Raw genomic sequence first — 13,425 nt, forward strand, 5'->3', positions numbered from 1 at the left:
ACTCTCTAAATAGGAAGAATATGGTTTCTTTGGTCTACATATAAGAAGATGGTTACAGGACATGTATGGAAAGATTAGGACTGAAAAACTGATTAAAACAATTTTAAAACTTATTTCATGATGATAAAGAAACTATACTTTTCTACTACTGTGACATTAGCATAATGGTATCCTGGCAGAGGCATTTGGGATGGTCAACTCTTGGAATCTTGTAGTTTGAATTTTGCTGATAAAATTATTTCTCTCTTCTTATTGTTTACTCCATACCAGGAGTTAAATTTGTACGGGTAACCTTTGGCTGTCTAGTAATTATATAAGTTATTTGGAAAGATGTGAAGACCAACAATGTTTTGATTGCTCTCTAGAAGTTATATAAAACATATCGCAACTCTAATAAGCAAAGAGACATTATTTATTTATTTCAAACACTATTACATTTGCAGACTATTATTTATAAAGGGAAGACAAAATTATTTTTTTATATTACATTAATTCAAAACTGGCCTGCTAAGCAAAGATATGTAAACTGTAATTTTATAAACACAATGAGGCATTTATTGTACAAATTGCTCTTTCCCCAAGAACATCTTGAAAAAAAGTTTAAAAATAGATGCCAAAAATATCCCCCTTTAAATATACATGTCCATTCCGTTCCTAAAGATATCCTTCATTAAAAACACCTGTCTTTTATTAACACCCCCTCCCAAATCCCATGTTAACTGAAACCTAGCCGAAGAGTACTACTAGTAGTACTGTAAGTAGTAAAGGCATAAATAGTGTGGAAAGCCCTGTGCAAAGTGATGACAGCACAGTACTTACAGATTGTAATGCTCGTTATATTTGCATTTGTTTTAGCGAATGCTGTAGAAAGCTAAAATTGGTGGAACCTGTACAAATTATTTGGGGGTGGATATTCCTATCTAGATAGGTAATTTTTAAGTATCAGAGAATCCAGGCAAAGCACACACTGACTGTCGCTTTTAATCCTGCTAGTCAGTAGGGCTCTTTTTCCAAAACTGAAGTTGATTAACGCAAATTATTTCAAATGTTTAATAAAGTAAGTCCACATTGGAGCCCTAGATCAAGACATTTCAAAGGGTTCCAAATACTTTTGGAGAAAACTTCTTGATATACATTTATTTAATGCATTTAACCACTAGGTAGACACCTGAATGAATAAGAGAACACATCTTCAAACATTTTACATTTGTTTTTCTTTGCCCAGCAGGGAGTACATTCATGCTCTTCATACCCCAAGAGAAAGTGAACTTGAAACCTTTCCTCTTTTTTTTATTTTATAGTCCTTTCTGGCACTTCTTTTGGAATGAGGCTTTCAGGAAACTGCGGTAGCCGGGGTCATCCACATACTCATTCTTAAATCTGGAGCTCAATACCCTCTGCCTTTTCTTTTGTCCTTGGATAATATCGGCACCATAGAACGTATCTTCAAACCTCATATCAGAAGCTGTAGACTAAAAACAGAGATTAAGAATATATTTCACCTTTAGAAAGCCCCTCCTGACAGAGGATTTTTTTTTTCTGCCTTGGTATAAAACAAATCTATTTAATATAAATCCTGTATACCTCTTAAAGGGTAAAACTTTTCACATTTAATGGCCACAGTCTATCTTCATCCCAATATTAGATATAGTCTACAGAGACAAGAATCATATGGCACAGCCAAGGTTATATATTGCAGATATTTATATCCAGAATGTATTTTTTTATCTAGAACAAATATGGAATCTGAAGTGCTAACAGGTCTTCTAGTGAACAATTATTGGATTCCTTTTACACTCACACATATACACAATACACACCTCCCTCCCTTTCTCTTTCTTTCTCTCCCTCTCCCCCTCTCCCTCTCCCTTTCTTTCTTTCTGACTAATGTATTTATTTTTTTTGTTCAAAAGCAATCTACATATTTGATCAGTGTACGCACACCATGTTATAGAAAAGTAATTGTAAAACCTGCATATTCATGTACTTTCTAGTTTATAGCAAATACATTTCTATGCATATTCTCATGCCAAATGTATAAATTGATATAGAAACATCCTGGCAACAAGTATGTTGTTGGTAAAATGCATTGTTGAGAAAAGCAATCAAGCCAGTATCCCTACCCTATACCCAAGTCCAATGTATTGGAGGAGAACCAGAAAGCTGGAGAACTATTGTTTTACAACAGGTGTAAATAAGAAAAGATAACTGAGAGTTTAGCTGCAATTAGATAAATTGGGGTTAGCTTTAATGAGAAGTATTGTATGGCAAGTTTGTTTCTCATACAGAAGTGCCAACTTCCCTTTACTATTGTTTGCTTATATATATTTGTAAGTACAGTAAATAACAGTAAGATGCTAACTATTAAATGCTTTCAGAGTCAAAGGAAGCTAAACTACATACTTGTACAAGACCTCAGAAATCTTGAGGCACATAATTTTATAGTATAAACAGCAATATAATTTCCACCGTCATATTTTTCTTCAATTATTTTCTTCCTGCTTGCCTCAATGTGATAGGGAAGATATATTTACAAACTGAAGTTAATATTGATCTCTACAGTTGGCCGAGATTTAGACAAGGACTAAATAAACATTTCTTAACATTATAATGTATGTCAAAGTTTGCTCTGTGAAATTTTGTCCCGATTTATAGCTCTAACGCTTTCTTTGCAAATACTTACAAAACGGGCTCTCACTCTTTTAGGTAACTCTTCATCAAGAGTGTAAAGTTCTTCTCTTTTTGTTGCTATCTGGGAGCCATCTTCAAATTCTACCTGATGGTAAAATAAATGAATTAATCAAATAATTATTAACTGTTATTTTTACGTGGCAGTATAGCTAACTAAATATTTCTGCCATTTGTATATACAGTAAAATCCCAATGAGTGAAACAATCGTATAAAGAAATACTATAAAGGAAAGGAAAGGTCAAGATGTTAAAATTAAAGACTTTTTAAAAAGTGCAATATGAAGTTAAGAAAAAGTGATAACATAATTATTTCTAAATTGTGCCAAAATGCTGAATGATTTTGTAAGTTCCATCTAAAGGGTTTATTTCATTATCTGGACACATCTTTTTACTTTTTATGGGCAACACAAATGCCACAATAACAAGAGTTGAAAGTGACATAAAAGGAAGGAAAATTCTCCTGCAGGTCCCCTTTTGACGAGGCCCTCACTGGACTACTGCTTCCTGGACAGTTATCATCTTACCTCCAACCTCCCCTTTGTGGAGAAAATTGTTGAAAATGAGGTTGGACACTAGTTGATGAGAATCTTGATCAAAATGGATTATCTGGGTGGGGTTTAGTTTCAGGCCAGGATAATAGTAGAGACACAGCACTGATTATGCTGGATGGTAATCTGTGGTAGATGGAGGTGGCACATCCATCTTCATGCTCTTGATCTCTCAATAGCTTTTGTTACTGACAACCATACTATCCTTCTGGACCAGCTGTGGGTAAGAAACACTGTGATTCAGTGGCTCATCTCCTTCCTCAGCGGTCAGTTCCTGTCAGACAAGGAAAGGTAATGCCCAGGGCTTCTCAGTCAAGGGATGCCTCAGGTTCTTCTTTCTTTTAGCGTGCACAGGAAACTGCTGGATAAAGTCATCTGCTAGTTTGGGGGTTCAGTATCATCAGTAGGAAGATGCATAGAGTAAGGAAGGTAGCCTTGAATAGATTAGACTAACTATATAATTATTGAGCCCCAACAAATGAGATAAAGATGCTAAACAGCGTAAGAGCAATAACTTTATAAAACATTTCAATGGAAAGTTTGCTTAGCCTTGTCCTGCTTATTTGTGCTTTTTTTAGTTTATGAATTAAAAAACTCAGGCATCTCTAAAAGTTGGGAGGGAAGGATTTCCTGTCTTTAGATTGCCAAAGCCAAGCAAGAATTATGTGCTTGCTGGGAACATCGCTGAAACAAATAGCTATTAAAAGGGGAAGTTTTGGTGAAGCGTTTTATCAAAGATAAGACTGTCACTACAGGATTTTTCTCTAAGTTTATTAAAAGGGTCAGAATCTTGGCTCTTCCATTTTGTAAAAGCTCTCAAGCCTACAGTAAGAATCTCTTGTGCTTCTAAGAAAGAATGTAATTCTGGGACACTTTCCAAGTGCATTGAGTATGGTTTATTTCTAGCCAGAATGAATGAATGTGTCCAAGCTGGCATGTCTATTCAGGTTTACAGCAAGAATAATATACAAAGTTGAATGAGAATGAGCAGAAAACATGAAAAAAGAGAGCTTGTCTTCACCACATAACATCTGACCCAAGGGCTTGTATCTCTATTCCAAAAAGACATTTAACCTAAATGTAGAAGCCATGACTGGTAGTAAAGAATTTTCTTAGCACAACATCTTTAAATCCTGAGCAGAGGAGCAAGCAATTGACTGCATAAGAAAAGGTATCTTAGCTGGCTGTACTTCGCACATGGAAGTTTTCCATCACAAATGCCAAAGCACACAAACAGTTATGCAGCATATTAAAATAGCTTGGTGCATTTTCCTCCAATTTTCCAAGTGATAAGCATTAATCTTTCTGTTTTCAAGGTTGTGGAAGACTTATGTCAAAAGGAAGAAGGTATGAGTGACACTAAAGGAAATGCCAGTTAACAGAATCTGATGGAACATCTTTAAAATAGTCTGTTGAGAAGATGAAAAGCTTTATCATGCTTAGGTTTAGATCTAATCCAGTATGAACCTCTTTAGCAGAAAATGAAAAAGGGAATGTAGCTAGGTGCAGGGAATGTTAAATTACTTTGCTGCTGTTGCTGCTGCATTAGTTGTACCTTCCAAAAGTTCTAAATTATTTGGTACCACTTTTTAATGGACAGACAGGGGAATCTGTACATCTACAATTATTTTGTATTACTAGCCAAATTCATTTTTTAAAAAAATGTTCAAAGATCTTATTAAATTAATTAAATGTTATAAAAAAATTCAGACATAAAAAGCTTCTACAGGAAAATGTAAATCCTATTCAAATTTAGCTAAAGCATATATGATTCAAATTATATTGACTGCTCCTAACCTCAATGTAATGTTATAAGCCAACTTATTTTTTATTGTTTATTGTTTCATTTTGTCCCATCTTATATGCGACACAGTACACATAGGGGGCTTCAGGGGTGGGATTCAACCAGTGTTACTACCGGTTCGGTGATTATGTTGTGTGCAGTGTTTGAAAAGCCACTTTTTCCTTGCTTTTTCAACCTCAGCTGTGCCATGCAAAGCAGCTGAGGTTGAAAAAGCAGGAAATAAAGGACAGGTAAGAGCCCGGGTGGGCAGCTGGGCCAAACAGCAGCAAACACAAAACTGGTTCGGTGTCTGCTGCTCTTCAGAGCTACCGGTTCTATAGAGCCAGGCAGAACCGATAGCATCCCACCCCTGGAGGTCTTCCATCCATACATCAACCTGATGAAATACAGCCAGTCCAGAAAAAGTGATTGACATAAAATAAGCTTGGTAGTCAAAGAAGATTAACCTGGTTCTCCTTAGCTGAAGCTCAATATATTATAATAGCTATCCTCTAGTAAGCTAGTTTTTGTATGTGTATACACCAGACTCCTGGCAACTATCTTGACTAAGCAATGCACTTTTCTATTTAAAATAAATAAATAAATCAGAATTGTTTTGCCATTTCCTTCTTTCCAGGTCTGAGTGAAAGTGACCGGCTCAAGGCCACCCAGCTATAAGAGTCTTCAACTTTCTAGCCTTATAGGTTAACCAAACTGGGTCTCCAGTAAGCCACAATGTAATTCATTATATTCCCTCTGATTCCGCAGAAAATTATTAAATGGGCCTGAGATTTTCTGAAGTTATTTCAGAGTTATTAGAAATTATTAGTAAACAACAACTATTAAGATTGTTATTACATAAATATAAAAATATAATTATACTAGTAACAGTGTATGTTTACATTGTGTGTTGGTTTTATAGCTGAATTCCAACAGTGACACATGGACAAAGTGATGAACATTTAACAGAAATGGATAGGACTTAGACAAAATTCCTCTGAATCTGCTTTAGAATTTTGGGCAGAATATCTGAATATTATAAATTAGAATAAATTGCTATGACTTATTGATGAAAATTTTCTGCATGAAAACTATCTTTCCTACCACTGTAAACAACCATCAACATAATCCTAACTATATAATGAGTATCTTGGAACAAAAAGTGAAACTTACATTGTACATATATGCTACATTGGTTCCAAGATATTTTGCACCATAAAGTTTTCCATCTGGCCATTTCACTTGAACAACCTCTCCCTCTGCAGGTGGGCCAAGCTTCAGGCAGTCTCTGCTCTATTTGAAAACAAAACAAAACCATGTTCAATCAATAACTTAAAAGATAACTTTTGAAAACCACAGAAAATGAGAAGAGATTCTTGTTTTTATCATGGTAATTTATACTCTTCTCTTAAAAAAATAGTCTGCCCAAACAGCTTATATGAAAAGTCAAAAGAGCACACAGATATTGGTGATTATGTCTGAAAATGTAATCAAAGGCATAGATATTGTCATAGACAGACCTGTCATGTACCATACAGCACATGGGAGGGGGCTGCATACAACAATCAAATAAAACATAAAATATAAAAAGAACACATATAAAAATATAAAACCCACGATAAAAGATAAATATTATAAATATGCAAATTCTAGACAGAGAGGATAAAAATAACTACCTCGGCAATAGACCCATCTAAACATGTCTCCAGTTCTCTGGAGCACTAGGCCTGATAATATAACCTGGGCTTGAAAGACTTCAGAATGACAAAAGGGATACAGCTAATTTAATCTTGGGTGGGCGGAAGGGAGGAGAATGTTCCATAAGGTGAGTTCCACAACAGAAAAGGCACATCTCCTGGGACTTCACAAATGTAAGTCCCTAATTGACGCTACTCACAGCACATCTTTGCTGCCAGAACTAATGAGGCAGGCTGGTGAACCTGAGGAGGGGCCATCCCTTATAGAGTGTAGGCCAGAGTTTCTCAAGCTTTCCAGCTTTAAGAACTAGCAAGGGGAGGGGAAAGTGGATGGTTCCGTGTGAGCAGTTGACAAGTACACAGCTCCATTTGCACATACAGTGTACACATGCGCCTGCCGCTCATGCAAATTGAGCGTGTGTGTACATGCTTGCCCACTGCTCATATGCCCACGCCAAGAAGATTAAAGCCATCATTTTGAATTCAACCCAGAACCAAATAGGCAACCAATGTGATTTGCACTACAGAGGTACAACATGTGGCATTCTAGGAGAGCAAATAACTGCCCATGCTCTGCATTCTGTACCAGCTGAAACTTCTGGATAGTCTCAAGGGCAGGTCCATGAAGAGTGTGTTGTAAATTCCAATCTGAAGGTGACTAAGACATAAGTGATACTAAGCAGAGCCTGTGAGTCCAGTTGGCAATTGGTATACAAAATGAAGTGCACCTGGCCACAAATGTCACCAGCTCAGGACTTGTGCGTCTAGTACTAGCGGATTGTGCAATGGGTATGCTAGTTCAGGCCAATCGTATTCAGCACCAAAGATGGCAGAGACCTGGAATCAAATCTAAAGCCACTCAGTCTTGCCAGAGTTCAGCTGAAGCATGTTATTCCCCATCCAGATCCCCAAAGTCTCCAGACACCATATTAAGACATTCATGGCACTGCTTAATTTGCCATGCCAATGCAATGTGGGGGGGGGGGGGATACTGACATTAAATCTAACTTTACATTATCTTGAACATGCTGTCAAAAGGGATTTGGAACATTTCTGAAACATTTAAAATCTGCTTCTGAAATTTATGAAGATAGATTAGGTAAGGTAAGATGACGGGGGAAAGGTTTACCACAGTTTCCCTCAAAAAGAATGAGAAACCACACAATCCTTCAGTTTAAAATCCCATTGCTCTAGAGTAGTTTTTTCAGCTCTAATGAGAAAACTTCCCACTAAATGAAGTGTGGATTGCAGACACACTGCTTAATTTAGCAATGCATTATGAACCCACAGCTGCAGATCTCCTCGGATGTCCTCTCCTACTGTCTGAATCCTAATGCAAAAACAAGAGATTTCAGAAGAGCTTCTTCACTCCAATGCTATAATGAACTTTGCTTTGCTTTTCCTCATTGACCTAGGCAGTCTCTCCCTCTCACACTCTTTCTTCCATTAGTGGATCTGCCTATAACTTGTGAGAAACTTCCTGATGGGTTGGATACTGTAACTTTGCTTCTTGATCTAATAGTGGCCGCAGGAATTTTTTCACGGAGATCTTAATGGCACGAAAAAAGAGGAAGCCAAGATCTTTTAAAATGGATTTGGGAGAATGTAATAAGTTTTGTATCTACTATAGGCATATTATCCCCATTCCCACCCTTATTTTACCAATTTGTCCCAAATATTGCATAGTCACAATCTGACTATCATGCTGTTAGATTCTGAGTTAATCTAGGGTAGCACAAATGAACTGCTGGGGAGGGGGATGCAGCATTAACCATGGGGTGTCCATTTCTGTCTTAGGTGGTTCTGATGGATAGAAGTATGTTTTGTTCTTCATTTTATTCCTGATTATCTCTACTGCTCTTAGTAGAGCAATTCATCAAGATCTCTAAATTGCTATGTGTGTCTAAAATGTATTCATAGCTATTTATTTCTCACAGTATACCAATTGCTCTCTTAGCTAAATTTTGCAAACTGCATACTCACACATTTTTCAAAACCAACCAATATATGTGTTTAGCTCTGAAAGAATTCCATGGAGCTGAGAACATTATTGTGTTTAAACAATGTCTCAAGCTGTCTTGTTATTATACTGGCATTTTGTTCAAATATATGATCACAACAGGTCCACAATTCTAATATAAAGACATCCAAAGATAGTAATTTTGAAGTTTCATGAAATGTACATGTATTTCAGAAGTGGAAAGTAGCCTTTACAAAAAATTATTTTGTCATATACTTTTGCTGCCACATATTTTCCTTTTTTTGTGGCTGATGGAGAGTTTAAAATCTTGAAAAATAAAGTTTAATCACTGCCATTCTCATCTCACTGAAGGATCTCTGGGCTATTCTATTTAATGGAGATGGTTTTCATTAGGGTCAGAATAATTCTGTTACAGGTTTTGTGTATTAATGTTGATTTTTTTTTAAGAAAGGAAAAAGTATCCCTACGTTTTTGGTTAGATGTTTTTTTCTTCAGATAAGAAAATATCCATTTTGGAAAAGATTGACCAAACAAACCATACATATACCTAAAATTAATTTGCTTCTGTAGCTGATTTCTTTGTATTAGTACAACTAAGTCATGTGGTAATACATCTTTTGTTACTACTAAGACTATTACAACCTGCTAAATGAATTTATCTGAATAATGCAGAATTGCATTGTTTAACATAAGGATATTGGATATTTTTGAGACCAGACAAAAAAAAAACCACACAGGTTTTTAGAAAAATTCTCCTAGGATTCATGAAAACGCCAATTTATTCAAATAATGTGTCAAAATCACCATTTTATAAACTGAAATAGTAAACTTTTTATACATATGCATGCAGAAAGAGAGGCGGAGGGAGGGGGAGAGGGAGAGATTAAAAAAAAGTAAACTTCCTAACTGTGGGTTTCTGTTCTTGGACTATCCCAGAAAAAAATCCTTCACCATTGGACCATGTACCAGGACCTTACCTGGGTGATGTGCCTATTCAATTTTCTGTAACTGCAAGGCTGACAATGCAGAAGTATGATAAAAAGCAAGACAAAAACACGTGTTTTTTTTAAAAAAATGAATTTATCCTGTCTTTATTTACCTCATAAGAAGGTAATTTACTCTTTATTTACTTCATGGCAGTAAGATATCAAATACTTCTTTCTCCTCCTATTTTCCCTACAACAACCATAGTGTGACTGGCCCAAAGTCATCCAGCTAACTTTCATGCCTAAGGCAGAACTAGAACTCATAGTCTCCTGATTTCTAGAGCGATCTTAACTACTTCACCAGAGTGGTTCTACATTAGGCTGCTTCAACATCTGCAATAGAAAGAAGACGACCCTCTGCATTAAAACACTTTTCTCCTTGTTCCAACAAACAAACAAAATTAATAGATGAACAAAATGGGGGGAACCCAGGCAGATAGTTTAAGGTAAGACTTACAAATGAAGACACGTCGTAGCTCGAATATTAGCCCATTGGCTCAATGAACATAGGTTCTCTTCCTGAAAGTAATGGTGTCCCTGCCTAAACTAGTTCTTAACCAGTGTGTTGAATTCTAGATTGTATTAAGATATCACACTATAAATAAGCTTAATAGACAGAAAAGTTAAAATGCCACTTACGATTATAAAGAAGTTATATGGTGGGTTTTAATTAAAAGACAATTCTGAATGTATTTAATTTTAAAATAAACTGCTTTTAATTTGTTTGATTAAAACATATATTTTAAGGGCAACATCAATATGATAAAATATTTAGAAATGAGTACCAATTTATTAATAATGTATTTAGTAAAATAATTAAGAACCTCATCTATAAGAGGTTTTTCACTTGAACCTGAGTTATTGGATTTTCAGATTATGGATTCAGTAATCAAATAACCCACAATGATACTACTGTTTAAGTTCTCAGATATTGTTTCTTAAGGTCACATTTAATTAAAATTAAAAATTTTATTGGCTAATTTTAAATCTAAATTTGTTTTTGTTTTAATTTTTTAAAAAATCCTCACTTCCTGAATATTCATTTGATATTTACAATCTAATCAACAAGGCCATTTTACTGCTTAACAGAGTTTGGCACTCTTCAGGTCATGAAAAATACAGTGGTTACCTATTAGGTTCAGTGGTATAGCTTAAGCAAAAATGTTCAGCCCAATATTTCTCCTGTTATTAATATGAAGATAAAGGCATTACATAGTAACTATAAGCCTAAAAGAATTATTAATATTGAATTATTTCAGACTGCCCTCCTAACTATACTTCGCCTTTCTATTAATATTCTATACATTTCCAAATGCCTTCTAGGGAAAACATACTACCTCACTTGTGTTCCTATAATCAAGGAATATAAAGTTTAATATCCTTAAACCTCTTCTTTCACCTTGTAATCTCATCAAAATATATACAAACAGGAAATAGCAGCTGGTCTCACATTAATGCAGTTGTGAACTAAACTGAAATTGTGCAGTGGCTTGAACACAAAAAAAGCATTTGGTATCTTTGTGAGCTAGCCGAAGAGGGAAACAGATTAGAGAAATAGCTTCTTCAAGAGCAACATTGCTTTTGCACAAAGTTTGATAAATAAGTCTTCCCTGATATGCACATTGCACGATTAGTAAAGCATTTTTCTAAAAAAAAAAATCTTCGTTATTGAAGCTACAGGTATATTATCTAATGAAAAACACCCAAAGATTTCTCCAAGGAATCTAAAAGTTCTTTGGTGTTTCCTTCAAACAATTATATGTTGTTCTTTTACTATCTGAGAAGCACTGAGGCATATCTAGCCCTGATTACATTTTTTCTTAGCTCCAAATCACACTATCCCACTTGGATGGTAAGCAGTTTTTATTCTCTCCCACAACTCAAGCTTTGATGCAGATGTAAACAAAAGAGAAGTTTCTAATAAGATGTATACTCTCGCATGTGTCATATCTAGAAGTTCCTTAATAAAGCATCTTCAGTCATTAATGACATTTTTATAGCATTTCTGCATGGCTTCGTTTATTACCACTGGGATATGAATAGTTAAATCCTTCTGACACTCCTTTGAAAATATCCCATTTTACGTGTTATACTTCCAAAAAGACATCAGACCACTTATAAGTAAGGACTTAGCAGGGAAGACAGGATAATCTTTACTAATAATATTTGAAGGGCAAGTTTGCTTCCTGAAAAACAGTAGAAAAGAGAGAGGTCATAACACAGACCCATATAAGAAATGTGATGCCTTTTCTCAATATGCCTTGCTCTCGAACAGAACCTTTCTCTTTACTCTAATTCAGTATATTGAACCAAAGGCTGGAAACAAAGACCGTAGCAAATCTTACTCTTTTTCAATGTGTTAATTTCAGGACTCTAGTTTTTCTACACAAATCATATTCTTAAGGTGCTATATTTCCAGTGTATATTTTATGTCTGCAATTAATAAAAAAGCCATGGCTAACCCTTCTTTATCCCTTTATACTCACTGTTAAATTAGAGCACTGGGAGCAAACAAATGCTTGCATTCATCTTCATCATGCATCAATCTTTCTGCCTCAAAAATGAATATATTTTGTAATTCTTCATTTTCAATGCATCTAATTTTTCCCATAGTTCTAGTTTTAAAAATGAGCCACACATTCATGTTTTTGGACTGCCAATTCTACAAAATTCAAGAGCGAGTATAGTGCAATTATTAACATATTGGACTAACAGCACAAGACCTGAGTTCTCATCCAATGTTTCTCACTAGCTTTAAGATATGTGGACTTCAACTTCCATGCTGGTTGGGGGATTCTGGGAGTTGAAGTCCACACATCTTAAAGTTGCTTAGGTGTGACATTATTCTAGGCTACCCTCAGCCATGGATATTCAATGACCAGTCATGTTCTCTTAGCCAACCTACCTCTCAGAATTACAGTTGCAGAGAAATATAGCAAGAGGGAATGTTATACACACTACCTTGAGTTTAAAAGGACAGGATATCAATCAGTTAATAAATAATTTTAAGGGCTTATTTGGCACTGACTCTTTCAGAATATTTTCCAATGATATTCTACTTTCTTGCAATTCTAGCTCATTAAGTTTCTTATATAAATCCATGTGCAAAAACTTCCAACAAAAATTGATATTTCTCCAAAAGATATCTTTATAAAAGCAATGAAATAGTCAAAAATAGCAAAAATAATTAAAAGATTTGGAGCTTAAGAATTCTTCACTATTTTCCTCATAGCTGCTAAAAATTTCATAAGCAAACAGACTTTTTCAAAAATCACAGCAATATCTTAACAACTATGGCTTATTCAATCCAGCAAAATGGACCATAACGATGCATAACATTTAACATGATGGTTTCTGATTCCAAATACAATAATCAATAGGTCAATTGAACAAACAATAAAAAAATATATTTTTGAATGAATTGTCTACGCTGTACCATTCAATAGCTCTATTACACTAGTATAGAGTGTAATGGCTTGAAAACCATTCTTTTGGCCTTTTTTGTATTTTTAAATATCTAAAAGAAAATATTGAGAGTGGGGAGAGAAAGAGAGAAAGGGAGAGAGTGTTTCCCAAGGAACAAAAATAAAGAGAACCTGCATAATAACTGCTGTCATAGCTTGGTAATGTCTGACTGATGTAATGGAGTTTAAAGAGTTCTGACAGGAGGACCAGCGTTAAGTGAAGATTTAACATGTTCAAGGTTATGTAGCTGCAAGGGACCAGCCATGAAATCAGA

The 13,425-nt window shown here is 35.2% G+C and overlaps 1 protein-coding gene across 12 annotated transcripts in view; it reads right to left on the reverse strand.

The window, feature by feature from the left end:
• Positions 1-394: 394 nt before the first annotated feature.
• KDM4C (lysine demethylase 4C) overlaps positions 395-13,425 on the reverse strand; it is a 196,363-nt gene continuing 183,332 nt past the window's right edge. For all 12 annotated transcript variants that reach the window (XM_026703723.2, XM_087926663.1, XM_087926667.1 and 9 more), the window contains exons 21-23: positions 6,196-6,315; positions 2,684-2,776; positions 395-1,472 (exon numbers count right to left, since the gene is read on the reverse strand). In XM_026703723.2, the coding sequence (XP_026559508.1) occupies positions 1,296-1,472; positions 2,684-2,776; positions 6,196-6,315 (390 nt within the window). In that variant the 3' untranslated portion in view covers positions 395-1,295. The remainder of the gene's footprint in view (positions 1,473-2,683; positions 2,777-6,195; positions 6,316-13,425) is intronic.

Source organism: Pseudonaja textilis, chromosome 2, assembly GCF_049901715.1.
Source record: "Pseudonaja textilis isolate UNSWEBS1 chromosome 2, rPseTex1.2, whole genome shotgun sequence".
Taxonomy (NCBI): Eukaryota; Metazoa; Chordata; class Lepidosauria; order Squamata; family Elapidae; genus Pseudonaja; species Pseudonaja textilis.